The sequence below is a fragment of the Phoca vitulina genome, unplaced genomic scaffold (assembly GCF_004348235.1).
Source record: "Phoca vitulina isolate PV1807 unplaced genomic scaffold, GSC_HSeal_1.0 scaffold12, whole genome shotgun sequence".
Classification (NCBI taxonomy): domain Eukaryota; kingdom Metazoa; phylum Chordata; class Mammalia; order Carnivora; family Phocidae; genus Phoca; species Phoca vitulina.
In genome coordinates this window covers 30470147-30495617 of record NW_022589715.1, presented here as the reverse complement: position 1 = coordinate 30495617, position 25471 = coordinate 30470147, and the positions used below count along the sequence as shown (strand labels likewise).

The 25471-nt window shown below is 46.3% G+C and overlaps 1 protein-coding gene across 1 annotated transcript; it reads left to right on the top strand.

Annotated features, from left to right (window-relative positions):
- The first annotated feature begins 32 nt into the window (after window positions 1–32).
- Window positions 33–23683, top strand: SLC1A4 (solute carrier family 1 member 4). Its single transcript, XM_032410842.1, has 8 exons — window positions 33–877; window positions 9206–9248; window positions 11441–11503; window positions 12867–13033; window positions 16685–16918; window positions 18052–18246; window positions 18552–18686; window positions 20791–23683. The coding sequence occupies exons 1-8, from the start codon at window positions 351–353 to the stop codon at window positions 21023–21025; spliced, it is 1599 nt and encodes a 532-aa protein (XP_032266733.1). The 5' UTR covers window positions 33–350; the 3' UTR covers window positions 21026–23683.
- Window positions 23684–25471: the final 1788 nt, after the last annotated feature.

Genomic DNA, 25471 nt, shown 5'->3' with positions numbered 1-25471 from the left:
GTGTGAAGGGGGCGGGCTCGGGCTGCTCCCGGCTCCCTCCCTTCTTCCCATCTGCGTCCTCTCTCGCGGCTCCCGCGTTGCATCATCTCCAGCCCGTGGCCGCTGTGGGAAGGCTGGGCGCGGCAAGATCCACTCAGGCCGGGGCTCCAGCCTGCTCTCCCTCGTCTCTCCTGGCCCTTTCCACACCTGCTTCTGCACCCACGCCGGGAGCTCCCCGCCGGCCGGCTCCCAGAACCCGCGGAGCGCAACCGGCGGACGTCGCCAGCTCTGCCTGATCCGTTCATTGAGAGCCCGGCTTATCCCAGAGCCAAGTCTCCCGCCTCCTCCAGTTCGGGGCCGCGAGCAGCGCCATGGAGAAGAGTAGCGAAACCAACGGCTACCTGGACGGCGCCCAGACGGGGCCTGCAGCAGGGCCTGGCGCGCCCGGGTCCGCGGTGGGACACGCGCGGCGCTGCGCGGGCTTCCTACGGCGGCACGCGCTGGTGCTGTTCACCGTGTCCGGAGTGGTGGCGGGCGCCGGCCTGGGCGCGGCGCTGCGCGGGCTTGGCCTCACCCGCACGCAGGTCGCCTACCTGTCCTTCCCCGGCGAGATGCTGCTCCGCATGCTGCGCATGATCATCCTGCCGCTGGTAGTCTGCAGCCTGGTGTCGGGCGCCGCCTCCCTCGACGCCAGCTCTCTCGGGCGCCTGGGCGGCATCGCCATCGCCTACTTCGGCCTCACCACGCTTGGCGCCTCGGCGCTCGCTGTCGCTTTGGCGTTCATCATCAAGCCTGGGTCTGGCGCGCAGACCCTTCAGTCCAGCGACCTGGGGCTGGAGGAGTCGGGGTCCCCTCCGGTCCCCAAAGAGACAGTGGACTCTTTCCTCGACCTGGCCAGGTAACGCCCCCCCCCCCACGTCGCCAAGTGCACAGTGAGGGACACAAGCTCTCTAATGCATTCCAGTGCGTGCGCCCCCCCACCCCCCCACATACACACAGACACACACACCACCTTCATACACTGCTAAGAGTTCATTCTTAATTGGCTGCTGGTGATGAACCAGCCCTACCATTAGGTGGGAGTGTTAGGGAAGAGCAGCTGTCCCACCTGTACTGTACTCCTTGTACCATCTGGCCGCCCTTACCAGTAGGAACGTTCCAACCATACCCCATTATCTTCACCCTGTTTTCTCGGCGCGGTCCCGAAAGCTGTTGGGAGCATTAGTTAAATTTTGCCTGTATCATCCTCACCTGTAATCTCTGGCCTTCCCTGTTTCAGCCCTTCGGCTGAGAGGAAGGTGGCAATTTTTGAAGACTTATCAGGGGACCCAAGGATAACAGGGCTGGGGTTAGTTGTATGAGGCCCACTGCCCAGAAACATGGCTCTCCGGGGGGCTTGGGACAGGTTGCTTCCACCCCATAGTCAGGATCACTGTAGAGTATTGTTGGGTTTCAAGGAGCTTTATTTCTGGAAGGGTGAGTTCTAGAGGGGAAGGAGTTTTGCCTGCTCTTTGTGATTCTTAGAAGTTGCATTTTATCCCTTGAGATGCAATGTCGTTTTTGGATTATCCAAAGCCTCAGCCTCTCTTGGTTTCTCCATTAGCCCAGAGTTCACAGATGGGAGAACTGCAGCCTGGAGGCATTTACGGTCCTGGCCAGGTTCAGCTGAATGAGGAGCTCAGCTGGCTCCTCCAGGTTTCCGAAAATTCTGGATTCGGAGCCTTGGAGGTATGTTTTGTCTTGAGTCACTGAGGCAGAGCTCCTCGTGGCTGAGGCTACAAAAAACAGCAAATCCTGGGCAAAGTGACTTGACTTCCTGCTATTTGCTTTTCTCCCTCTGGAAAATGTGATGAATGTCTGCCACTTGAGAGTGTGTTCATTTGAAACTACAACAACAACAATAAAAAGTCCAAGGCTTTTGTATTGAAAAAAAACCCCCCAAAAACAAAACACAAAACCAGCCCAAAAACCTCCGATGAGGGGGACCAAAAAGTTCATACCAAAAAGGCAGATGGGGATGGCCTAAGAGGACTTTGATGTGATCACAGTCTTTGGTATCTGGCAACTTGATATTTGGTCTTCTGAGATCCTTAAAGTTTTGGGACTTTTAGGTGGATGCTGAAAACAAAGTCTGCTGAGGTTGAGAGTGCTTTGGGCTTATTAGATTCAGTGTATCAGTCAGTTTTCCCCAGGAGGGAAGGTGGTTATGGGGTTAAAGGATTCTTTTTTGCAGGGATCAGTGGCCCAGGGAAGGGAGTATGGATGCCCAGCTCTGATCTGCTGGTGGTACCCCAGAGCGAGGCTCAGTAGCATTCTTTTATCTCCAAAAGAGGGACAGTAGCCCCCAAATGGCGCAAGGTAAGGTGAGGGGTTACTTTATTACCACCTGTCTCAGAAGGGACATCTTATTTCTTGATCGTGGTTTTCTAGTTTTAGATCCAAGCCCCTACAGCTGCTGCTTCTGAAGCGAATGGTGACCCAGCATCATGGCTTAGTGGTCTTTCTGGGTGCATACTTTTCAGTGACTTGGGCTGCAGATGCAGGAAAGGACTAAGAGAACCTTTGTCATGGCTTGTTGGGAATAGGCAGCATTTCATAATGCTTCCACAGCCAGCCTCCAGCTGCTCACGGATAAAGGTAGGGCAGGTGCTATGATCCTGTTTTACGACTGAGGAAACTGAGACAGAGAGAGATTAAGTGATTTGCTCAAGGTCACAGAGTGGTTTATTGAAAGAAGGATTAGCAAAACTATGGGTCTTGTGCCCCACAGTTCGGGGTTCTGCTTCTCCCACTCTTCCCTCCCCCAAGTCAATATGCCATAGTAATGGTGCCATGCTGCTGGTCCAGTCTGCCGTCTCAGAAATGTTTGCTCTGGGCCAAAAGGGAATCAGGTAAGAATATGATCTGGGTCAGGGCAGATGCCCACTTCCTCTAAACAGAGGACCTGAGCCCCGTCAGTGAAGGAAAGCCTGTGTACTGCTGTTCCGATTTGCCTTCACATTGAGCAGCTTGTGAGAGGGAACTGAGTTCTGAGCCATGTCTAAGTGCTTCCTGAGTCCCTGGGTCAAAGTTTTAAATTTGCTTCCTTCAAAGAAACCCCACAGATACTGATTTTATGGGACTCTGGGCACATTCCTTGGTAAAGGCAGGGCGCAGTCCTTTCGGCACCAAAGAGCCGCTGAAACAGGTTATGAGGAACTCAGTCATTATGGAACTTCTTGGTCCCTAACAAGGCTTATTGATTGTGAGTCCTAGAGCATGTCCCTAATATCTGTGTCTCAGCTTCCTCATCTCTGTAACGGGCATCATGAAAGTACCTGCCTCGGAAGATTGTTCTGAGGGTTACATGAGTTATGTCTGTAAAGCTGTTTGACCAGGGCTGGCCCACTCTATGCTTACTCTGGTTATAAATGGAGCAGGATTACAGAGCTATCGGGAAGTTGTGTTTGTTTCACATGAACTTATGGGCATGGCCCTCTTTTCATAGTCTAAAAGAAAAGAGAATAAATGTGGGGGGGAATGTTTGGGGGAGCTCAGGATGACTTGAAGCTAATGTTTTTAGGTGTGTTGGGAACTACATGGAACTTGGAGAAAAAGAAGTGAACAGTTACTATGTTTTGGACTATCAGAATCAACACTGTGGGGAAAAAAGGGGGAGGGTGCCTGGGTGACTCATTCGGTTAAGCATCTGCCTTCGGCTCAGGTCATGATCTCAGGGTCCTGGGATCGAACTCTGCGTCGGGCTCTCTGCTCAGCAGGGAGTCTGCTTCTACCTCTCACTCTTCCTTTATGCTCTCTCTCTCTCAAATAAATAAAAATCTTAAAAAAAAATCAACACGTGGGAATTTTGGAAAATGTAGAAAAGTCAAAACTGAGCACAGAAGAGCCTTCCATTCTAAAAGGGAGCAGAAATCCTCACATACCCTCTCTGACATTCCAGTTTCTGCATTCCTGCCCCCCGCATTGCATGTTTGTGGTCTCCAAAGCTGACCATCGACCTCAATTTTCTTCCGCTATAAGTGGAAAGGATTGAGACCACCGGCTTCTAACATTCCCTTGGGTGTTAAAATTTGTAGTTTTCAAATGGAAAACCAGAGGCTTATCTGCAGAGGTGGCAGGTAGGGACAGCTCCTGGGTGGGGCCGAGGGCTCCTTCTGGCCCCAGGCCACTGTCTTTTGCAAAAGCTTAGCAGGATGCAGCCCTGTGCCTGCCTGGTAGACACAAATGAGATTTTGCCTGTTGCCCAGTTTTCTAGGCCTTATATTTTTTTCTTGTGCTCATTTTCTCAACAGTGGACAGTGCTTTGAGCCTTTCCCTTCACAGAGGGAAGCACGAGGGACTTACTTTCCTGGTCAAGGACTGGTGTGAACATGATGCCTCTCAACCTGCAAAGAACACACTTCTTGAATAGCTTCAAAGAAACCTGTCGGAGGCTGAGCTCTAATATTAGCCCCTAGATCGTAGTCAAGGGAGTGAATAGTGAATAATTTCTTTTAAATGTTGGCCATGGCAGGCTGTTTGGCATATGCCTACGTCTCTCTTCTATAGGCAAGAAGAAGACTCTTAGCAAATCTAACAAGGATCCATTAATGGAGGTTTCTCAGCCTAGTTAGTCACTAAAGGGAAAAAGTGGCAGCTTGTTATTTAAAAAAATAATAAAAGCTTTTACCTTGACACCTTTCCTTCTGCCACCCAGGAGACTCCCTGAATAGTTCAGAGACTGAAAAGAGCATACACCCAGTGAGGCGGCATGGGGGGTGATTAAAAGCAGACACGGGGGTCAACTACCTGAGTTTGAATCCTGCTCTACCACTTACTAGCTGTATGGACAAGTCTTTAAGCCTCTCTATGCCTCAGTGTTCTTATCTGTAAAATGAGACTAATAATAGTGTCTACTACCTACATTTGTTATGAGGATTAAGTGAGTTAATATTGGAGTGTCTTGCTAATATTCTCAAGTGTCCCAGCCCCTCAGGGATAGCCCTCAGGCCACTTGTTACAGAGGATCGGTGCTGTTTTTAATCTTATTTCCCCAAAAATCCCCACCCCAGGGGCCTGGCATTAACCTTTCCAGCTGGAATCTAAAACTGGATATGGGCCTTAAAAAGAGGGTAGATTACTCCCCTGCCCCCCACTGTCACCAGAGTATAAGCCCACTACACCCAACCCTTCCTCTGCTCCCAGCCTTGTGGGGGGTACCAAGATCTGAAGGGGCATGTCACTGTTAACCAACTCTATAACAATAAACACTAAGGATGATAAATATTTAGCAGGTGTACATACCGTGCCATATCCTGTTCTGAACAGTCTTTGAAATTTTCATAAATTCAGTAAAGAATTTTTGAACTTAAATAAAAGGAAATATTTCTGGAACAAAAAAATATACCTAAGCAAAAGTAAATTGTTTTCCATTCTTCTCATATAGGACAGGGAAATGCATACCACCCTTGACATTTAAATAGGATCAGAAGAGCAAACAGTACCAGATGTATAAAGAAGGAACATTTTTGAAGTTCTTTATTGTGTGAGCTGCATGTGTGTATACCACCACTAACAGAAGTTCGGCCTCCTCTCATACCCCCTAATGCCCAGTGAAATTGGGTACTGTGGAGAGGTAAAGCATGGAAAGACCATTTGGTCCTTCTTACTCCCAGACTCTGGATCTCAAAACTCCAGATCTACAATGTCCAGTATGATAGACACTAGCCACAAGTGTTTACATTTAAGACATTTCAATGTAAATAAAATAGTTCAGATCCTCCGTAGCACCAGTCATATTTCAGGTATCCAATAACCACATGACTACCGTATTGGACAGTTAGTCTAGGTGGAGCATGAATGGGAGATGTACCAGCTTAATGTCTCTGGGTTCTTGGTGTCCCCATGTGCTAAATGAGGGTGTTGATCTTGACCACCTCTAAAATCTCTTCCAGCTCAAATGTTTCTTATTTTGAAAGCACACGGAGTTATTGTGTGAATGTGAGGAGTTAGGAAAAGTGCCTGAAGACAGAGCTCTGAGGGGCAGGCAAACCTGCTTACATGACAAACAGCTGATGCCTGAACGCAGGAGAGCTCAGGAGTAAGGAAGCCAGAGTTCATTCACAGCAGTGTCTGTGTTTAAAAGCCAAAGGGAAGAGGAATAAGAAGCTTGCAGAGAAGAGATCAAAGTCGGAGGGCTGACACTACCCGACTATATGAGACTTAACATAAAACAACAGTAGTCAAGACAGTGTGGTGCTGGTGAAGGAACAGTCAAATAGACCAATGGAACGGAATAGAGAGCCTGTGTAAATATAGTCAACTGATCTTTGACAAAGAAGTAGAGGCGATACAATGGCACAAAGATAATCTTTTCAACAAATTGTGCTGGAACAGCTGGACATCCGACACCTAGACACAGACCTTGCACCCTTCACAAAAATTGACTCAAAATGGGTCACAGACTTAAATGTAAAACGGAAAACTCTAAAACTCCTGGAAGAAAACATAGAAAACCTAAATGACCTTCAATATGGCAATAACTTTTTACTTTTTTAAATTCTATTTTATTATGTTATGTTAGTCACCATACAATACATCATTAGCTTTTGATGTAGTGATCCATGATTCATTGTTTTCGTATAACACCCAGTGCTCCATGCAGTACGTGCCCTCCTTAATACCCATCACCGGGCTAACCCATCCTCCCAGCCCCCTCCCCTCTAAAACCCTGTTTGTTTCTCAGAGTCCATAATCTCTCATGGTTCATCTCTCCTTCCGATTTCCCCCCCTTCATTTTTCCCTTCCTTCTCCTAATGTCCTCCATGCTATTCCTTATGTTCCACAAATAAGTGAAACTATATGATAATTGACTTTCTCTGCTTGACTTATTGCACTTAGCATAATCTCCTCCAGTCCCATCCATGTTTTTGTAAAAGTTGGGTATTCATCCTTTCTGATGACTGAGTAATATTCCATTGTATATATGGACCACATCTTCTTTATCCATTCATCTGTTGAAGGGCATCTCGGCTCTTTCCACAGTTTGGCTATTGCAGACATTGCTGCTGTGAACATTGGGGTGCATATGGCCCTTCTTTTCACTACATCTGTGTCTTTGGGGTAAATACCCAGGAGTGCAATTGCTGGTTCATAAGGTAGCTCTATTTTTAATTTTCTGAGGCACCTCCACACTGTTTTCCAAAGTGGCTGTACCAACTTGCATTCCTACCAACAGTGTAAGAGGGTTCCCCTTTCTCCACAACTTCTCCAACATTTGTTGTTTCTTGCCTTGTCAATTTTTGCCATTCTAACTGGTGTAAGGTGGTATCTCAGTGTGGTTTTGATTTGAATTTCCCTGATGGCTAATGATGATGAACATTTTTTCATGTGTCTGTTAGCCATTTGTATGTCTTCTTTGGAGAAGTGTCTGTTCATGTCTTCTGCCCATTTTTTGACTTGATTATGGCAATGACTTTTTAGATACAACACCAAAGGCACAATCTGTGAATGGTGCAGAGAAGTGTTTTTACTTTACTTCACAGCCTCAGCTCCTTGCCATTGTATGTATGGGCAGGAGGAACAAGGAAAAGGAGAATGATTTTGTGGATGCATGAGCTATGTCTCGCTGCCCCCAGGTGGTGCCTTCCCAGGGATTAATATCTGAGAGCTGAGCTATAGAAAATTCAGTCATCCCTTTGAACGTATGTATTTTTTTGGTTGTAAATTCTTTGCAGTTAGTACTATATCCTATTTTTTAGCCTTTTACGCAATTTTGAGATATGATTTAAACACAATAAAATGCACCTATTTTAGGTGACAGTTCAATGAGTTTTAATAAAGAATGAGTTGCAATAAAGAAAGTCTAATAGCGAGAAGGAAACCCCAATTTTATGTAACCTAATCATGAAAATGACATCCATCACCTTTGCTGAATTCTATTGGCTAGAAGCAAGTCATAGGCCCCACCACTCAAGGGGAAGGTATCGTACAAGGTGTTAACTACCAGGAGTCTGTCTTAGATTGCTTGCCAAGCTGGGTTGCAGTCAGACCTACCTACCTCTGAAACAAAAAGCACTGCAAATGGTTGCCTAGAGATTCTAGTGCTAGGTAAACAACTCAGCCACAGAAGTAAGTATTAATGGATAAGTCTGGCATAATTGTAAAGGATGATTCAGTCTTTTACAAATGGACCATCACTGGGATTTTGTTATATATCAAGACCAGCATCCTGCATAGAGCCTGACCCAAAGGAGGCCCTCAATAAAAACTGTTCACATGAATAGATTTTGGTTTCAAAATCTAGCTTAACTTGACCAGTCCTATTGCCCTCCTTTTACAACAAATACTTTATAAAATCCTTCATCCTGAAATGAAATCCATAAATAGAATTTCAGTTCATTTCAATTTCAAAGCATCAATATGACTCAACAGAAAGATAAAAGGAGAGTATAATAAAAATTAATGTGTTTCAATATGTAAAGATCCTAATTAGGTGTTTGCTTCTGAATTTACGTTCACCGTTAATGAGACAGCTGTAAATGCGGCTGGTACTTGATACTAGTGTGTGCAATTAAGGACCCAGATCCTACAATTGGCCATTGGTGATGTGATTTTCCTGAAAGATGAACAATCTTTAGAAACATTCTGAACAAACCAAAAGAAAACTTATTCCACGTTTTGCACAGTAATTGCATTCCTAGAAAATTCAGTGTATGTTCAAATTGTGCAAAAAAAAAAAATACCTTGTTTTGGAATGAGTTTAGGCTGAGGTAATTATAAATAAGGCTTTCATCTACAGGTATGTCATATAGGACATTTGGAAAGTGTGAGGGCCACACTCAGTAGAATGAATGGCTGGGACCTGGCACTCCCCCCTATACACACTCCCCAATGGTAGGAATGCCCCCCAGTTATTTTGACAATGAAAACACTCCCTTGGATTTCACCAGTGGGCAGTACCACTACTGTTGAAAACCACTGCGACAGGCTTTAATTTCTAGGGGAAGTGATGCAGTTTTTCTGGAGTACCATGATGGAGGTAAGGATAAAAATCGGTGCGCGCCGAGTATCTACTGTGACCCGGCAGCCGAGGCCTAGCTGGGTGCTTGGATCAAGCAGGGACCACAGTAACTGCTGGACAGAGAGGGAACACTGTGTGTTAGGCTGTCAGGAATGGGCATCTGAAAGTGGACACTTTGAGTGCTGAATTTTAAGAACACTGACAAAGTGCTTTCTTTTCCAACAGAAACCTGTTTCCCTCAAATCTTGTGGTTGCCGCTTTCCGTACGGTAAGGCTTGATGCTTTGCAAAAAATAAGAAACTTTTATGGGGGTGGTGTATAAATGATGCCATGGAGTTAGGTAAGGTGGGTCAGAGAGGGGTAGTATTGTTAACAAAACTTGGTAACCCTGGCCTAAATTTTTGTAGAGGGGACCCTGGAGTTAAAACAAGTGAAATGACAAAAAACAAAAAGGTTTTCTAAAATATCCCACTGGTTCCACCATCCTTTCATATCACCTGAGAAAGACTCTTAAATAACATTTTGGGGATCCCTTAAATATTTTAGAATTTTTTAAAAATATACTTTTATCTTTTTTTCTGATTATGAAGGTAATAAATGCTCATGTAAAAAAATTTTTTAAAAAGTGCAAAAATATGGAAGAAATTACAAATCACTCATAATCACTACCTAGAGATACCCATTAACATTTTGGTATACATCCTTCAGATATGTTTTTTCTCTGCATGTGCCACACGTGTTTTAAAAATAAAAACAATTGTACTACACGTTTTGTTAGGATGTATACATGCTACACATACTGTTTTTAACCTCTTTTTTAAGGCGGCGTATTATAAACATTTCTTCATGTCGGTAAATGCCCTTCTGCATAATGTTAATGGCCCTATTCCACTGTGTGAGCATATCATAATTTTATTCTGTCACTCCCTTATTGATAGACATTCAGATTGTTTCTAGTTTTTCCTAATTTTCGCAAGACTGCAAGTAACATCCCTGTAGCCATGCTATGTGAGGAGAAGGAGTATAAAGGTCTAGATTAGATGGACTTATCTCATTGCCTTTTCCAAGCAAAGACTTTTCTGTTTCTATTTACAGCCTCTCCCTCTCTATCTTTCCAAAAAAAAAAATCTGCGGGGCGCCTGGGTGGCTCAGTCGGTTAAGCGGCTTCCTTCGGCTCAGGTCATGATCTCGGGGTTCTGGGATCGAGCCCGGCAGGGAGCCCGCTTCTCCCTCTCCCTCTGCCCCTCCCCCTTGCTCGTGCGCTCCCTCTCTTTCTCAAATAAATAAATAAATAAAATATTTTTTTTAAATCTGCATATAAGTACAGCTGTGGCTTATATATATAATGTGAGGTAGGAAAAAAACAAAAGGTTTATGGGGCTTTCAGTGCTTATCACAGAAGACATGGGGTGGGTTTTTTCCCCCTGTCACCTGTAATCACAGGATAGCTGAACACCTCTGCTTGTCTGAAAGCTTTATAAATCAAAGGTGAGAGAGACCAGGCTGCATCAAAGGCAGGCACAGAGCAGTACCCCATAATGGGTTCCTCTTGACAGTTCAGAGCCAGGTGTCCTTAGAAGGGGTCAGGAAAGGCATTTTATAAGAAACTCCATTCAGTCGTGCATTCTGCCATAGGGAGACACCTGCATGCATTGTGCAGAAGTATGTGAAGTCAATTGTAGGACCTAAGTTTGGAGAGTCATTTCACTTCTGATAAGTGAGTCTCCCACAAGACTTAGCCAAAAAATGCCATCTTGCCTCACATCCTTTGCTTTGGAGAGCGGAGGCCAAGCCGATTAGAAGTAGATGCTGAGGGGCGCCTGGGTGGTTCAATAGGTTAAGTGTCTGCTTTTGGCTCAGGTCATGATCTTGGGGTCCTGGGATCGCCGTGCATTGGGCTCCCTGCTTAGCAGGGAGTCTTCTTCTCCCTTTCCCTCTGCCCCTCCCCCCTCCCCCACACCTGGTTCATGCTCTCACTCTCTCTCTCTCAAATAAATAAATAAAATCTTTAAAAAAAAGAAAAAAGGAGTAGATGCTGAAAAGCAGTCAAGCTCAAATAAATTCTGGAACAAAGTGGAACATAAACATATGAATGAAAATAAAATGACACATTGAAAAGTGAACTTCGACATTATGAAATTAATACCAAAGTTCAAAGTGTCAGGTGTTTGAAATATCAAACTCTCAGCATGAAATTGTGCAGACCTTTTCCTCCAAATCATTGCCCCTAATGGTGTGGGTCCCTAAATAACTCAGAGGCCTCTTGGGATGTATGCTGCCTTGGTCTTAAGTAACTTTTGTACGGTTCTCAGAGGCCCTCGTTAGGCCAACCAAGAGAGGAATTCCCAGAACGCTCAGAGTGAATAAGAAGAGTAGCAAGAGGTCCAGCAGTCCTCTCAGATTCTCTGGTCGGCCTTCACCTGTGAACTGACAGCATCTTCTTCTTTCTCTTTTTCCCAGTATGCAACTGATTATAGAGAGGTGACCCACAACACGAGCTCTGGAAATGTAACCCATGAGAAGGTAAAGCTCTTTATAAGATCACTTGTGGCTAGTAACTTATAAAGCAAATAATGCTTTTTAACTGAAGGAGCATACAAGATGCATCCTCTCAGCAGGGCTGAAAACTCTGGGGTTTGAAGGAACTATTTATTTGAAGAACATAATTAGGCTTGCTCCTTAGGTTATTTACCAACATGGCCCAAGGCCAGCCTGTGCAGCATTGTAATCTTTAGCAGATCCATTTCATCAAATTGGAACTGATGTCCCTTTCTTCAAAAAATATTTTATAACACCCCTTCTGCTATCCTGAAATATAACTAATAGGTGATTTAACCTATCTCTACACATAGAACTTGTCTCAGGGGCTTAACTCACTATAGCCATCATTCACTCACACATATTTTTTGAGTAGCCATTATCGGCTGGACACTGGGTAAGGTCCCAGCCTTCATGATAGAGCTGGAAGGACAAGGAGAGGGACCAAGATAACCAAGGATTATTCAGTGCTGCTACAGAGCTGTCATGGGAAGAGGGAAGTACTTCGCCCTTTCCCCATCCCCACACATACAGCTTCTCAGGGCTGAGGGGCTCTGAGCTCTACCAGCCTTTCTTTGAGGAAAAGTTGTACTTAAAAAAAAAAAAAAGTTGAAAGCTACTAGTTAGTCCAAATCACTTCCTCTTGCAGATGAAGGACCTGAAGGTCAGAGAAGTTATTTAATATCAGAGCTGGGACTAGAACTCAGATCTATGGTAAAAATGTTCTTTCTCTTTTTACCATGCTGATACATGTTTCCCGTTCAGAATTTCATGTATTTTGATGGAATAATACGTTTGTCCAATGTATGCTTGTAGTAGTGAGATTGAGCATTATGGAAAAAAAATAAGGAATATAGTATATCCATATATTTTATTTTAAGTCAGTGACTCAGGAAAGAATATCCTGAAAATCTTTTGTGAAATTTGTCAGCTAGGAGGCCACAGTAACAGTCTAGCAACAAGATTTGTTGACATTTGGGAGGCACAGTTAAAATCATTGACTCTCGATCTGAAGGAACTTTTCACCAACCAGCTCTTCTTTTATTTTTTTTTAATTTATTTTTTTGTATTTATTACTGCAGTGTAGTTGACATACAATGTTATATTAACCAGCTCTTCTTTTAAAAGCAACCTTTGGGGGGTGCCTGGGTGGCTCAGTCGGTGAAGCATCCAACTCTTGATCTCAGCTCAGGTCTTGATCTCAGGGTCATGAGTTCAAGTCCTGAGTTGAAAATGCTACTTGATAAAATAAAATAAAAGCAACCCTTTGAAGTGATTGTCCAACCACTACTTGAATTCTCACTCATCTGTTGTAAACTTAGACCCTCTGTCCCCTCTGATCCCACAGATTCCCATTGGCACCGAGATCGAAGGGATGAACATTTTAGGATTGGTCCTCTTTGCCCTAGTGTTAGGAGTGGCCCTAAAGAAACTCGGCTCTGAAGGAGAAGAGCTCATCCGTTTCTTTAATGCCTTCAATGAGGCGACAATGGTGCTGGTGTCGTGGATTATGTGGTAAGTTTGGCCCGCCTGCTACTCTCCCTCTCATTTCTTTTGCCATCCAGAAAAGAACCTAAGTCTGCTGTCCTAGGGCACCCCTGTGGGGCTGCCCGGCTAAGTGCCCGCCTATGGTTGATGCACCATGGGCCAAACTTGGTACAGTGATACAGGGGCTTGTGGAGGTGGAGACAGTTTCTCCTCTTGTCTAGGACCTCAGAGAATCAGGCATGTGCCATAGTTACCAGTCCCTTCTTCAACACCCACAGGGACGCCTTATGGTTCTATCACTGGTGATTTATTTATGAGTGTCCCCCATTATCCATAGCATGTGGGATGCCCATATCATCTTGTGGGGCAATGAACTCCATAAGTGTGCTACCTGCCACATAAAATAAGGCTTATTTATCTTAAAACAGTAGACTTCAAGCTTCAAAGGGGCCCCTTCCTATAATATTTCACAGCATGGAAGACAAATTCATTTTCACCCCATGCATATATAAACTTGGAATGGTCTCTTTTCACATAAATGTTTCTTTATGTAACATCAATAAAAGCACAGTTGTTAAATAAAAACCATTGGATTGATTTCTGGCTAACAAGTAAAAATTTGACCAGAGGTCTCAAAGTGACTTCTCAGAAATCATACCAATTCCAGTGCCTATCCCTCAAAGGCTTCATCTTGCTGTTTTACTTGAACCAAACTTCTGTGGGTTTTAGCTTCTACTGGTACATTGTCCAGAAATGTAGTTTATCCTTTCATACATGAAGCATTTTCCTTATCGTCAACCCTTAACTATCCCACAACTTCTCTCTCTCAGATGGCATGGGGGTGGCAGATCTTAGGACAGAAGACTGGAATTTGGTAGTAAAGTTTGGAATTGAAGGGGAGGCCAAGTCCAGAGCCCCCACTGGTGGTGTTTATCTTCCTCAATCAAAAATTCCAGAGTCTGACTCCATCATTGCAAACATGACTGTTCATGTGACTGCTGTTGTTCTGGGGAGAAAAATATTTTCAGAAAGGAAAAAGTGTTTTCATCACATGTCAGGTTCTTTCCCTTTCCCTTATTTTTTTTAGTCTAAAATCCTCCCAAAGTTTGGATTAAAGGAAATTATGCAAGAAAGTGATGTTGCGATGTTAAGACATTTGTTTTCAATCTGAAAACCAATTTATAGTCATTCCTTCAATTCGATGTACTAGTTATATAAGCGGGTGTTCAGTAAGGCAGGTCCTGCTGTGTGTTTGACTGCAGTGGGAGATCTGTTGCCCAGCAAGTGCATCTCACACAGAATTAGGGTTTAAAATGCCTTACCTGGTTAAAGGATCTCAACCAGGTTTGAGAGGGATCTCCAGTAGCAGCTCTTTTGCTATCTTGCCTTTGCTAATTACCTACTGTAATGTCAAAGCACCTGCCTATCCTGCACTATTCACAGAAATAATGCCTCAGTTGATTAAATACAGGCTCAGCAAACTTGGCAGACCATATGGTCTCTGTCACAACTACCAACTCTGCCATTATAGGATGAAAGCAACTGTAGACTATTTATAAATGAATGAATGTGGTTGTTCCAATAAAATTCAGGGTGCTAACCCATGCATTAAACCATCCAAGGAGGAAGGAAGAAAGGAGGAGAGGGGGTCCCCTAAAAGTATTAGAAGAAAACATAGGGGTATGGAAACTGCCTAAATGGAATGCAAAAAGTAAAAGCCATAAAAAGCTGCCAAATTTGACTACATCAAAATATAAAATGTTTGCATACAAAAGATACCTTGAACAAAAGAAGACACTGAAAAAAATTTATATATATTTACATATAATGTATACATGAACACACACACACACACACACACACATCTCAAAGCATTAGTTTCCAGAGGACTGGTACAAGTTCACATACTGTTTATCTGGCTGCAATGAGATTTATAGGGAAATTGAGGATAAGTGTTTAGAAACTTTTGTAGCAATTTCATATTGCTGCAACATCCAAGCACATGATCACTTTTCTAATATTTTATTTCTGTTGTCTTTTATAAGAATATGGTCCATGACCAACTGGATAGAAATACACCAAAGATCATTTGAGAAGCACTAATGCAAAGAGTTCTGGTTGTTGAAAAAGAAAAAAGACTGAATATACTATTAGAAAGTAGACAAAGTATGTGAGCAGGCAATTCATAGAAGAGGAAACCTGAATGATCAATAAACATTTTAAGGGATGCCCAACTTACTAGGATTAGGAAAATGAAAAGTTTGGTTTTATTAGGCGTTGATAAGAGTGAGGATAGTTTTGAGCGAACGTTGGGGTGTTTAGCAGCATCCCTGGACTCTACCCACTAGATGCCAGTGACACCCCTCCCCAAAGTTATGACAACCAAAAATATCTCCAGACATTGCCAAATGTCCCACAGGGGGAGAATCATCCCTGGGTCAGAACCAGTGGTTCAGGGAAAAGATTATTCTCCTGGACAGCTGGTGGGAATATGAATTGGAACAGCTACTTTAGAGAACAATTTGTTGATATCTACTAAAATTTAAAATATGCACACCCCATAATTCAGCAGTTTTACTTCTTGGTGTCTCTACCTAGAGAACACAGGCAGGTAGGCACAAAGAGGCTGCTTGCAGCATTGTTTACAATGATGAAAACCTGGGAATAGTCTGGAGGTCCATCAGCAGAACAATGGCAAGATAATCTATAGTATTTCAGTTTTGAGGCTAATATTTAAAAAGAATAAGGTAAAGGTAGAAACAAACTCAGTACTTGGGGGGCAGATGTGGAAGGGAGACTTTATTCGCCCTTTTGAACCCTTTCAAATTTGAACTATGTGATATTATTATCTATGTAATTGAAACTTACAAATAAAGTCAATGGTTATAAAATTCTTCCTAAATTTATTTTAATTTAAAACAGCTGACTTTGGGGTTTTGTGGCTCCCATAGTTCATTCCTTCCCTTTCTTCTTCCCGTCTTGCCATTAAAAAAATCTCCACGTTCGAGGAGTGTTCCCTGAGGGTCATTGTTAATGACTTTTTCCCACGGAATCATGTTTTCCAAACCACAAAGAATTTAAAACTTAACAAAAGTCCCAGCTTTGGCTCAGTTCTGTATCACAGCAATTCTGCAAAATAGGTGTTAGTCTTTTGTGTTTCTAAGTTCTCAGAACAAGCCTGACCAAGGCTGAAAGTCAAGTTCTCAGTCCCAGAGGCTTTGATCTTGAGGAGTTCCTCGGCTTTTCATTTTGGAGCCCGTGTGGTTGGTAGCATCCCTCTGTTAAGAACATAATATATCCAAGGAGAAAGAAATCTGGATTCTGGTCCTGACTCTATTACCCATGGTGATTTATCATGTTTATTCTACTCAGCTTCACAGCCTATAAAATGGGCCCATCGTTTTCAATTCCTCAGGATGATTCTAGAGAGAGCTTCTTTCTTTTTTTTTTTTTTTTAAGTAGGCTCCACGCCCAATCTGGGGCTCGAACTCACCACCCTGAGATCAGGAGTTGCATGCTGTACTGACTGAACCAGCCAGGCGCCCTTAGCATCATCCTAGGGAGAAATGAAGACCACTTAGTTGAAAGTCCCTGTGTTGTGTATTCAAGAAGGGCCTGCGTGTCCCGGTCCCATCATCACATCACTCTTACTGACAGGTACCTATGCTCATGCCCTAGGTATGTACCCGTGGGCATCATGTTCCTGGTCGGAAGCAAGATTTTGGAAATGAAGGACATCATCGTGCTGGTGACCAGCCTTGGAAAATATATCTTCACATCTATATTGGGCCATTTTATTCATGGAGGAATTGTTCTGCCACTTATTTATTTTGTTTTCACGCGAAAAAACCCATTCAGGTTCCTCCTGGGCCTCGTCACGCCATTTGCAACAGCGTTTGCCACCTGCTCTAGGTGAGTGGGTTTCAGGCGCCCTCGGCTGCTCTGAGTCCTAGTCCCGTGGGACCAGCTGAGTCCGGGCGTAGCTGCACAACCAGCGTTTGGCGTATTTTGATTTATTGAAAACTATAAATTAGTCTTGTCTGGTTTTTTGAATTACCAGCCCACACTTTTATGGAAGTGGGTTTCTGGGATTGCCAGAATGAGGGATTGTCTCATTCCCTTCTCCTTCATGCTCCTTAGAGGTCAGATCATTATTTAACTCAGTTGTGGATCTTCACCCTAATTAGTAAAAGAAGGCAACCACTTACCTCAAAATGCATTGCAGGGAAGTTTCTAGAATGATGCCTGCCCAATTCTCCCTCTGGATACATGGATTAGAAAATAAGACCAAGGCATCACGGTGAGGAATGGGTGCTTAGCTCTCTGGGAGTCCACAGTATTGTGGGATTATCTAATTAATACAAAAGATGCACCTTGTCATTATTGGAAATGCTTCCAAAAAATTGGGCTTTCCAAGTATGTTAAAGAAAACTTTCAAAGGATGGCTGCACATTGCATTCATACATTTGGTTTTTGCCTCTCTGCTGCATGTTTCCTCCCATCCTGAATGGCTATTTCTATGATAAGGTGGTGATGGTAAAAAGAATTAGGGAGGAAAGTTTCTCTGGCTTAGAAACAAATCTGCTTCTCAGCTGTGGCAGCCACCCGCGGGGCTAGCTGGAGAGAGCAGGGCTTGTTCTTCCAGTTATCCAGGAACATAGTCCTCTCCAGGCTCTCACAGCCCTTGCTACTTCTTGGCCTAAAAGGAAAAAAAAGTCATAGTTTGCCTTTGACTGCTGGGGGGAACAATTCAAGAGAGGAGATGCGCATGTAGAATAAATAGTTCTTTGCTGTCTTGAGACCATTTTGCACCATGAGGTGATGTGGTGTTTCTTGAAATATTTGGAACAGGTGTATCCAGGTAAATAACATAACAGGTAAATCTAGGGAGTCAGATATTGAATACTTTGGGAAGTATTACTTCAAGGGAAGAAAACCAGACAGTGGGATGGTGCTAATTGCTCTGTTCCTGGGTCTGAGCTGAGTAGTCTCTTAGCCAGGCTGGGAAGGACTCTTGTCATGGTTGGCCGTTTCTCCCTTTCCAGCTCAGCAACCCTTCCCTCCATGATGAAGTGCATTGAGGAGAACAACGGTGTGGACAAGAGGATCAGCAGGTTCATCCTCCCCATCGGGGCCACTGTGAACATGGACGGGGCAGCCATCTTCCAGTGTGTGGCCGCGGTGTTCATTGCCCAGCTCAACAACATCGAGCTCAAAGCAGGACAGATTTTCACGATTCTGTAAGTTCATTATTCTTCATCTTCAGGTCTGGGTCAAAACTTCAGAGGTTTGTCGTTATGTGTGTGATTTCCTTTGAAACACCCCAGGAATACCAATCTCACCATGACTTGGGTGGGGGGGTCCCATTTGGAGAATGACAGCGTGAGTTCATTACTTGAAGAGAGTGAATCATCTCTGAAGGGCTCAGCCAGCGGCACCTAGGGTTGTGTGGTTTGCGGTTTCTAAGCCACAGCTGCCATATTGCATTTCTCTGTGCTCACACCATGCTCTGTGTCAATGGCTAGTCTTCTGTGCCGTCCCCTAGAGTGACAGCCACAGCATCCAGTGTCGGCGCGGCCGGCGTGCCAGCTGGAGGGGTCCTCACCATCGCCATTATCCTGGAGGCCATCGGGCTGCCCACTCATGACCTTTCTCTGATCCTGGCTGTGGACTGGATTGTGTAAGTAGCAAGTCCTAAGGGCACTGAATAAAAGCAAGTCTGTGTTGACTTCCGTAGGAGCTTGGCACCCTGCTGGGTCTGGGGTATGCGGAGAAACTTCAAACATGCCTTGTGAAGGAGCCTACAGTTGAGCTGGCAAGACAGAATTTTTTTTTTTGAGATTTTATTTATTTATTTGTCAGAGAGAGAGCATGAGCACAAGCAGGGGGAGTGGCGGGCAGAGGCAGAGGGAGAAGCAGGCTCTCCGCTGAGCAAGGAGCCCGATGCAGGACTCGATCCCAGGAACCCTGGGATCATGACCTGAGCCAAAGGCAGACGCTTAACCGACTGAGCCACCCAGGTGTCCCAAGCAAGACAAAATTTAGAGCTAGGAAAAATTAAACAGGGTAAGAGTCAAAGGCCATGAATGACCATGAAATGTCATTACGGAGAACTTGGTTTGAGCATCCAGGAAAATGGGGGTCCAAGACCCAGGCTGGGCCCCCAGGGTAGGCACAGGCAGGACGAGGGTCTAATGGAGGTTGTTGGCTGCATAGGGGTCATAGCCATTGGAGCAGTGAGCCTTTGGGGATGATTGTCCTTGGCCTGGAACATGCAAGTGATTTCGGCGAGGGAAGTGAAGATGAACCCAGCTGATGTGAGTGGATTGGGGAAGAGGAGTTAGGAAGGAGGTGTGATTCAGGCCACCATCACCAGGGCTCCTATAAGGGCATAGGACAGTGAGTGTTGATTCTGAGTGTGGATTCCTTGAGTTGTGTGATACCTTCTTTAGGTGTAAACAGTACTTGTTATATAGGGAAGGTCACCTGAGGTACTAATGTTGGGCAGTAGAGCATATGGATAAGAAAGTGAAACCCTGGAGCCCTGGAGCCCAGGTACCTGGGTTCAAATCCCAGCTTTACTAGTTGTGTGATAGGAACTGTTCTGTGCTTTGATCCGCTCACCTGTCAAATGGGAATAATAATAGAAGCTACACCAGAGCTGTGTTGGAGATGAACTAAGTTAGCATATCCACAGTGCATAGAAGAGTTCCAGGCTTGTGGTAAAGCATTCAGTAGACATTAGTGAAGAAAGACACTGCCGGCCAGCTAGCCAGAGCCAGGCACGGCATCACCTAAACGCTGGAGTCTGGCACTGGGCTTGTGGCTCTGCCCATTGTGGTTGGGAATGGTGGTTTCCAACCTTTTGTGTAAGCCCTGGAAATTTGAAAGGAATTCTCAGAATCCGTACAGTTCCTCAGAACAAGGAGGGTGAAATGTGCAGCAGAGACCCACATTGTCCACACAGCTCATCAGAGGGAACTCAGTCCCTGAGCTGGTGAGTTGGACAGGACCAGAGCAGAGTGTCAGAGGCCCCGTCTGCTTCCTCAGCCAGCTGCCTCTGCATGAGGAAGGCAGGCCCTTAAGAGGCAGTTAGTCAGGAACAGGGCACCAGGCAGACTGCCCAGGAGAGACCTGAAGTCACATGAGCCGTCCACCACCCCGCAGCCTCTGCTTGCACAGCCCTCAGCTTCTCCGGTGCGTGCAGGCGAGTTCACTCCTTGCCCCAAAACGGGCACTGTACTTGCTCTGAGCCCCAGGAGAGATGGGGTGGTGATTGGACTAATCTGTGGGAAGACAAGCTCCTGGAAAGGACAGTGCTATGAGACGGTGTTTGCCAACTGCCATGGAATACGTGCGAAGTTGAACATTGAGCAGAGACACGGTGTTGGGGCGAGAAAAAGAAGGGCGTTCCCACAGTGTACTGCTGAGCAGGAGAGAAGCTGGGTCCGAAACCCTGTCTACACTCTGCGTCCCAGCTACGCGGGACTCTCATACCATGGTGTCTACTCCACATAAAATACATACAGAGAAAGATGTGACTAGATTCGCTGGGAGTTGTGAAGTGTGGGTGGGTGACTTGTTTTCTTCTTTATACTTCTCTTCTTTCCAGGTTTTCCACAGTCAGGGTCTATTGCTTTCCTGAGAATAAGAAAGCCTGACAGAAACTCCGTTTAGAGCCCAGTGAGGCCTGGCCCCGGGTAGCACGACGAGGGCGCGCAGGCTGCTGTGGTGGCCCGGCCCGGCGGCAGCCGCGGCAACGCCTGCCTTTTCTCCCCCCGCAGGGACCGCACCACCACCGTGGTGAACGTGGAAGGGGACGCGCTGGGTGCGGGCATTCTCCACCACCTCAATCAGAAGACCATGAAGAAAGGGGAGCAGGAGCTGAGCGAAGTGAAGGTGGAGGCCGTCCCCAACTGCAAATCGGAGGAGGAGACGTCGCCCCTGGTGACGCACCAGAACCCCGCTGGCCCCGCAGTCAGCGCCCCGGAACTGGAATCCAAGGAGTCGGTTCTGTGAGGGGGCTGGCTCCGGGCTGGCCCCCCGGGGTGGTGGCGCCCCGCCGTGGGAGGGCGGCCAGCCGGCCTGGGCACCGTGCTCACCGACTCTCAGCCCTAAGCGATGCTTTGGCCCAGTCACCGGTTCGAGGATTGCGCCTCCGTGCAGGCATTGGGCTTCCCGGCAGGAACTGGTTCCCGGAGACCAGGACGCTCTGCCATATGGCTTGATCCATGTCCAGGTGCAACTGCGTGTGCTTCGGAAGCCCGTCCTGGAGCTGCAGGCGTGGGCTCCCAGGGCCGGGTGGGTTAGCGCTTGGAACAACGCACATGTGCCCTTCACTGCGCGCGGGGGCTTTCTGGGCAGACGTAGGGGGCTTACAGTCCTCTGTCACGCTGCCTCGTGAGCCAGAGTAATTGGAAAAATTCCCAAATTCTTACCCTTGGCTGGAATTCACTGAGCTGCGACTCGAGGTGTTGAGATTTCGAACTTCGAGGTGTGGCTGGTTCTGATTCACCGGTTGCTGGTAGGCTTGGAGGCACTGCAGGTGGTCCAGTTAGAAATACTCCAGATGGCCTTAGCACTGTGGGGGTCTCTGGTCAATGGCATGAAATAAACAGTTTCAATGCTGAGGTCAGAGAAAGGAGGGGGAGGTGTAGCCGGCAAGGGTAAGGGAAGCACCCTGTCAGGACAGACAGACACACACACAGAGGTACACACAGTCGTCCTCAGTCTCGTCCCAGCCCGACGGAAGTTTTCTGCTTCCAGGACCTGGCCTCTGACAACACTGTAGCTTTATCCCCATCCACTCTGATCTGATCTGGCAACAGGCCCGAGAGGGGCCTCTTCCTCCATGATCATCACATTCAGGACCTGCTGGTTTATCAATCCATTCTTAGAATTCAGCTAGCCCCCTAAAATGCTGCACTGTGCAAAACAAAAACAAAAATGAAAACACTTAAGCCACTCACTAATTGGGGTGGGGTGGGCTGCCCCCATTCCCAAGTCCCCAGGTCCCCTGGCTTTGGCTGATTGCTGTGGGCTCGGTTTCTTTTCCTGCCAGTAGATCAAGAGTTTAAAACTGTAAGCCAAATGTCCCCGTTCCTGCAGATACCTGCTGACTTGGTCTGAATCTAGGTGAGGGGGCTTTTTCAAGAAGACCGGTGTTGCCAGGACAGGGAGACCGAAAGGCACAAGAATGCTCTTTCACTGTGGCTGTTACTGTCTCCATGGTGTGACCTGCAGCGAGTCCTGGGCCTCACTTTACCCCATTTGTAAAATGGGCTGTTGTCACCTGCCTCTTACCTACCTCAGAGGGATTTGGTGAGGCAAACTGAGTGAATCCATGAAAACACCCCTTTCACTTCTTGGATATCAAGTGCTAACACCCCTTTGCTATTCTTATGTTTTACCCAAATGATACCTTTCTTCACGGAGGCCTCATGCTCCTGGTAAAGACAGCTTCTCTGAGCAGAACTTCGTTCTCTGTGTGCGTTAGCACCTCTATCATGCCGCTTGTTCTCTTCGTAGGTATTTGCTAGCATCAAGTGCGACCTCTTCCTGATGTTGTTCAGGTGTTCCTGAATGAACCACCCCATCTGGCAGCACATTCCGGGTCCCTGGCTGCCCTGTGACTCCCAGACCCCAGGCACCGGCTCGGCCACCCCACAACGGGCCATTAACAGCTCCTGATGTTTGGCCTCGTGCGTTTTCTTGTTTTCCCTGTTGCTGTGGCATGGCTGTCCCCCATACCCTGCAGAAGGGGAACACGCCCTGGAGATGTGTGTCCATGCTGTTGAGAATGGGTGGGCGGGGACAGAGGCAGTCAAGCTCCTCCGTTTTAAAATTGGGGGTGTGTGCCTGAGTGGAAGGAGTGGGGAAGAGCCATGGGCACAGAGCTGGCCCAGCCAGTGGGAAGGCCCCTCTTTAAACCAGTCAAGCCGCTCCCATCCCCTGTGAGGCCAAGAGGGACCAGGAACTGAGCTGAGAGCTGCCTGGAAACCTTGACCCTCTGGCTCCTCGCTGATCCCCTTCTGTTTTGAAAGGGGAAACAATCACATTGTTTGATCCCAAATTGCAAATGAACATTCACTGTTTTTCCGCCTTCGCCTTTGGTAGATCTTATCCTTCCTTCTTCCACACACATATATATAGATATGGTTCTATATGCACACAAATGCTTGTATGCATGTGTGTATCCACATTGTTTTAGCTCCAATCCAAGCAAGTTTGAATTTGGATAGAGGTGAACTAACCACAGTGTTGTGGCTTCTGCAAATTGATTTTCCTGTGTCTAAAAGTAAATTCCACGAAACGTAAAAATTAGAGCTGCCCATCCAATGAGCGTGCCTCCTCTGTCCTGAAGCCGGCAGGGCGGTAGGCAGAGTGCCGGGGCCTGGGGCAGGTGCTTCTGTAAGGAATCCGCCACGATGGCTCCCCTTGCGCCGGGAGGAAGAAGGTGCCCTGTGCCTCCCTGGTTTTCAGTCTGTAGGAGCAATCAGACCAGGAGGGACCCGGCTGGGGAATATCCCACTTTCTCACTGTCTGAAGCTGTCTTCCCCGCTCTTCTAACGTGTTGTCATAAATACTGTTCAAATACTGTTCATCTCTTTTTTGTGTGCGTGACATTTGCCTTAAAACATAGCAGTCCTCAAAATGAATACAATATTTCTACTAGGATCTGCACGTTCCTTTATTCCATTCCTGTGTTGTGAAGTAGCAGTTATCGATGGAGCCCTTCTAGGGGATCACCTGGGGGTGACTGAATGGATTTTGTTCTCGCTGCTTTTAGCCATCCTGATCCCCTGAAGCAGGGTAGGCCCGCTCGGGTGGGCCAAGCTGCTGCAGGGCGGTCACTGATGGGGCTCGCGGAAGGTAAGTGTCCAGCTGCTTCTGGTTGCCTACTAGTCAACACTAGCAGGGCTCATGAAAAAGTGGTGGTTTTGCTACATACCTTCATAAAATTAAGTCTTGTTAGAACTGGGTCAACAGGCCTTAACTGAGCATCTGTAAACCAAGAGTGATGCTGGAAGAATGCCCTAGTCCATAGAATTACTGAGAAAGTCCTTGCGTGGGGCACTTGCCCAGGCCTCCACCATCATCCACACCACACCCAGCCCATTCTTTTATATAATCTCATTTTCAGTGACACCACATTCCAGCACAATTAGGGAATTTAGAAGCCTCTTATAAAAGATTATCCGACAAGCTCACACTGGAAGCCTTAGTTTCCAGGCTCTGGGGCCTCTGAAGAAACAGGTCCCATTCTGACCTGGACATTTCCAGCTCTTCATATCATACAGACACCGGTTTTAATTTCTGGACAAGCCCCAAAGGGCTGTTTACACAGACCAAGGGCCTGATGGGGCCTGTTACTAATGACCAGATTCCCACTTTGGAGGACAGTGGTCTTGCTTCTCGGTTTTGAAGAGTGTTTGAAGGTTGAGACTGGTACTCAGTGCTTCAGCTTTTTAATATAGCCAAATCAAGAGCAATTCCATAAGCTGCCTCTTCCCAGGTGAGCGGAAAGTGTGCTGTTCTGTGGGGTCACCTGAGCCTGCTAAGAGGCACTTCCCACAGCATCCATGGAGGACATGAGTGACATAGCAAGGAGTGTGCACTGTCTGGGCTCCATCCGAGCTCTTGCTTGCTTTTTCTGAGACCGCAGGCGCAACAACCCCTCCGAGCCTCAGCCTCCTTACCTTTTCTTTTCTTTTTTTTTTTTTTAATAAGATTTTATTTGACAGAGAGAGCACAAGCAGGGGGAGCGGCAGGCAGAGGGAGAGGGAGAAGCAGACCCCCTGCTGAGCAAGGAGCCAATGAGGACTCAATCCCAGGACCCTGGAATCAGGGCCTGAGCTGAAGACAGACGCTTAACCGACTGAGCCACCCAGGCGCCCCAGCCTCCTTATCTTTAAAATGGGGACAATAATCTTACGAGGGGCATAGGCTATTGTGAAGAGTAGAGGAGTTAATTTACATAAAGTGCTCACATGGCACGTGCTGTGGTAGTGTTGGCGCTCAGCTCAGACACAAAATGGCAGGAAAGGTTCCCAACCGGCCTATGTCCCTTTATGTGCGGGCCCAGCAAGTGGCATGCTCACGTTCGATCCCTTGCTGTCTTGAGGAGATAGAGAGGATGATCTCTTTCAGCTGGTGGGTCTGCGGCTGTAGAGTAGAGGAGCGTGCCCATTTCGAACATGTGTTCTAAAAATATTTGGATAACTGCTTAGAAAGAACCAGCCCTGTAAACAATTGTCAGGATGCATTCGAATGTCTCTTATTCACAGAAGAAGTGCTCTACTCGTTCTTTCTCTCTTTAGCTATATCCTTCCAAGTTGCCACTCAGGATGCCGGCAACACCCTGTCGTCCAGACGGAAATTTGCTTTCCTGGTCGAGCTTAACGCCTCCTCATCACGCTCGGGGAAGGTGCAGGCAGGTTTAGGTGTGGGGGTTCTGGCCTACCT

What these genes read in the sequence shown, in the direction of transcription:
- SLC1A4 (XM_032410842.1), top strand. Translation starts at nt 351, where the DNA reads ATGGAGAAGAGTAGCGAAACCAACGGCTACCTGGACGGCGCCCAGACG. An exon ending in GAAATGTAACCCATGAGAAG is followed by an intron (nt 11,504 to 12,866) that starts GTAAAGCTCTTT and finishes CTGATCCCACAG; the next exon opens with ATTCCCATTGGCACCGAGAT. An exon ending in GGACAGATTTTCACGATTCT is followed by an intron (nt 18,247 to 18,551) that starts GTAAGTTCATTA and finishes GCCGTCCCCTAG; the next exon opens with AGTGACAGCCACAGCATCCA.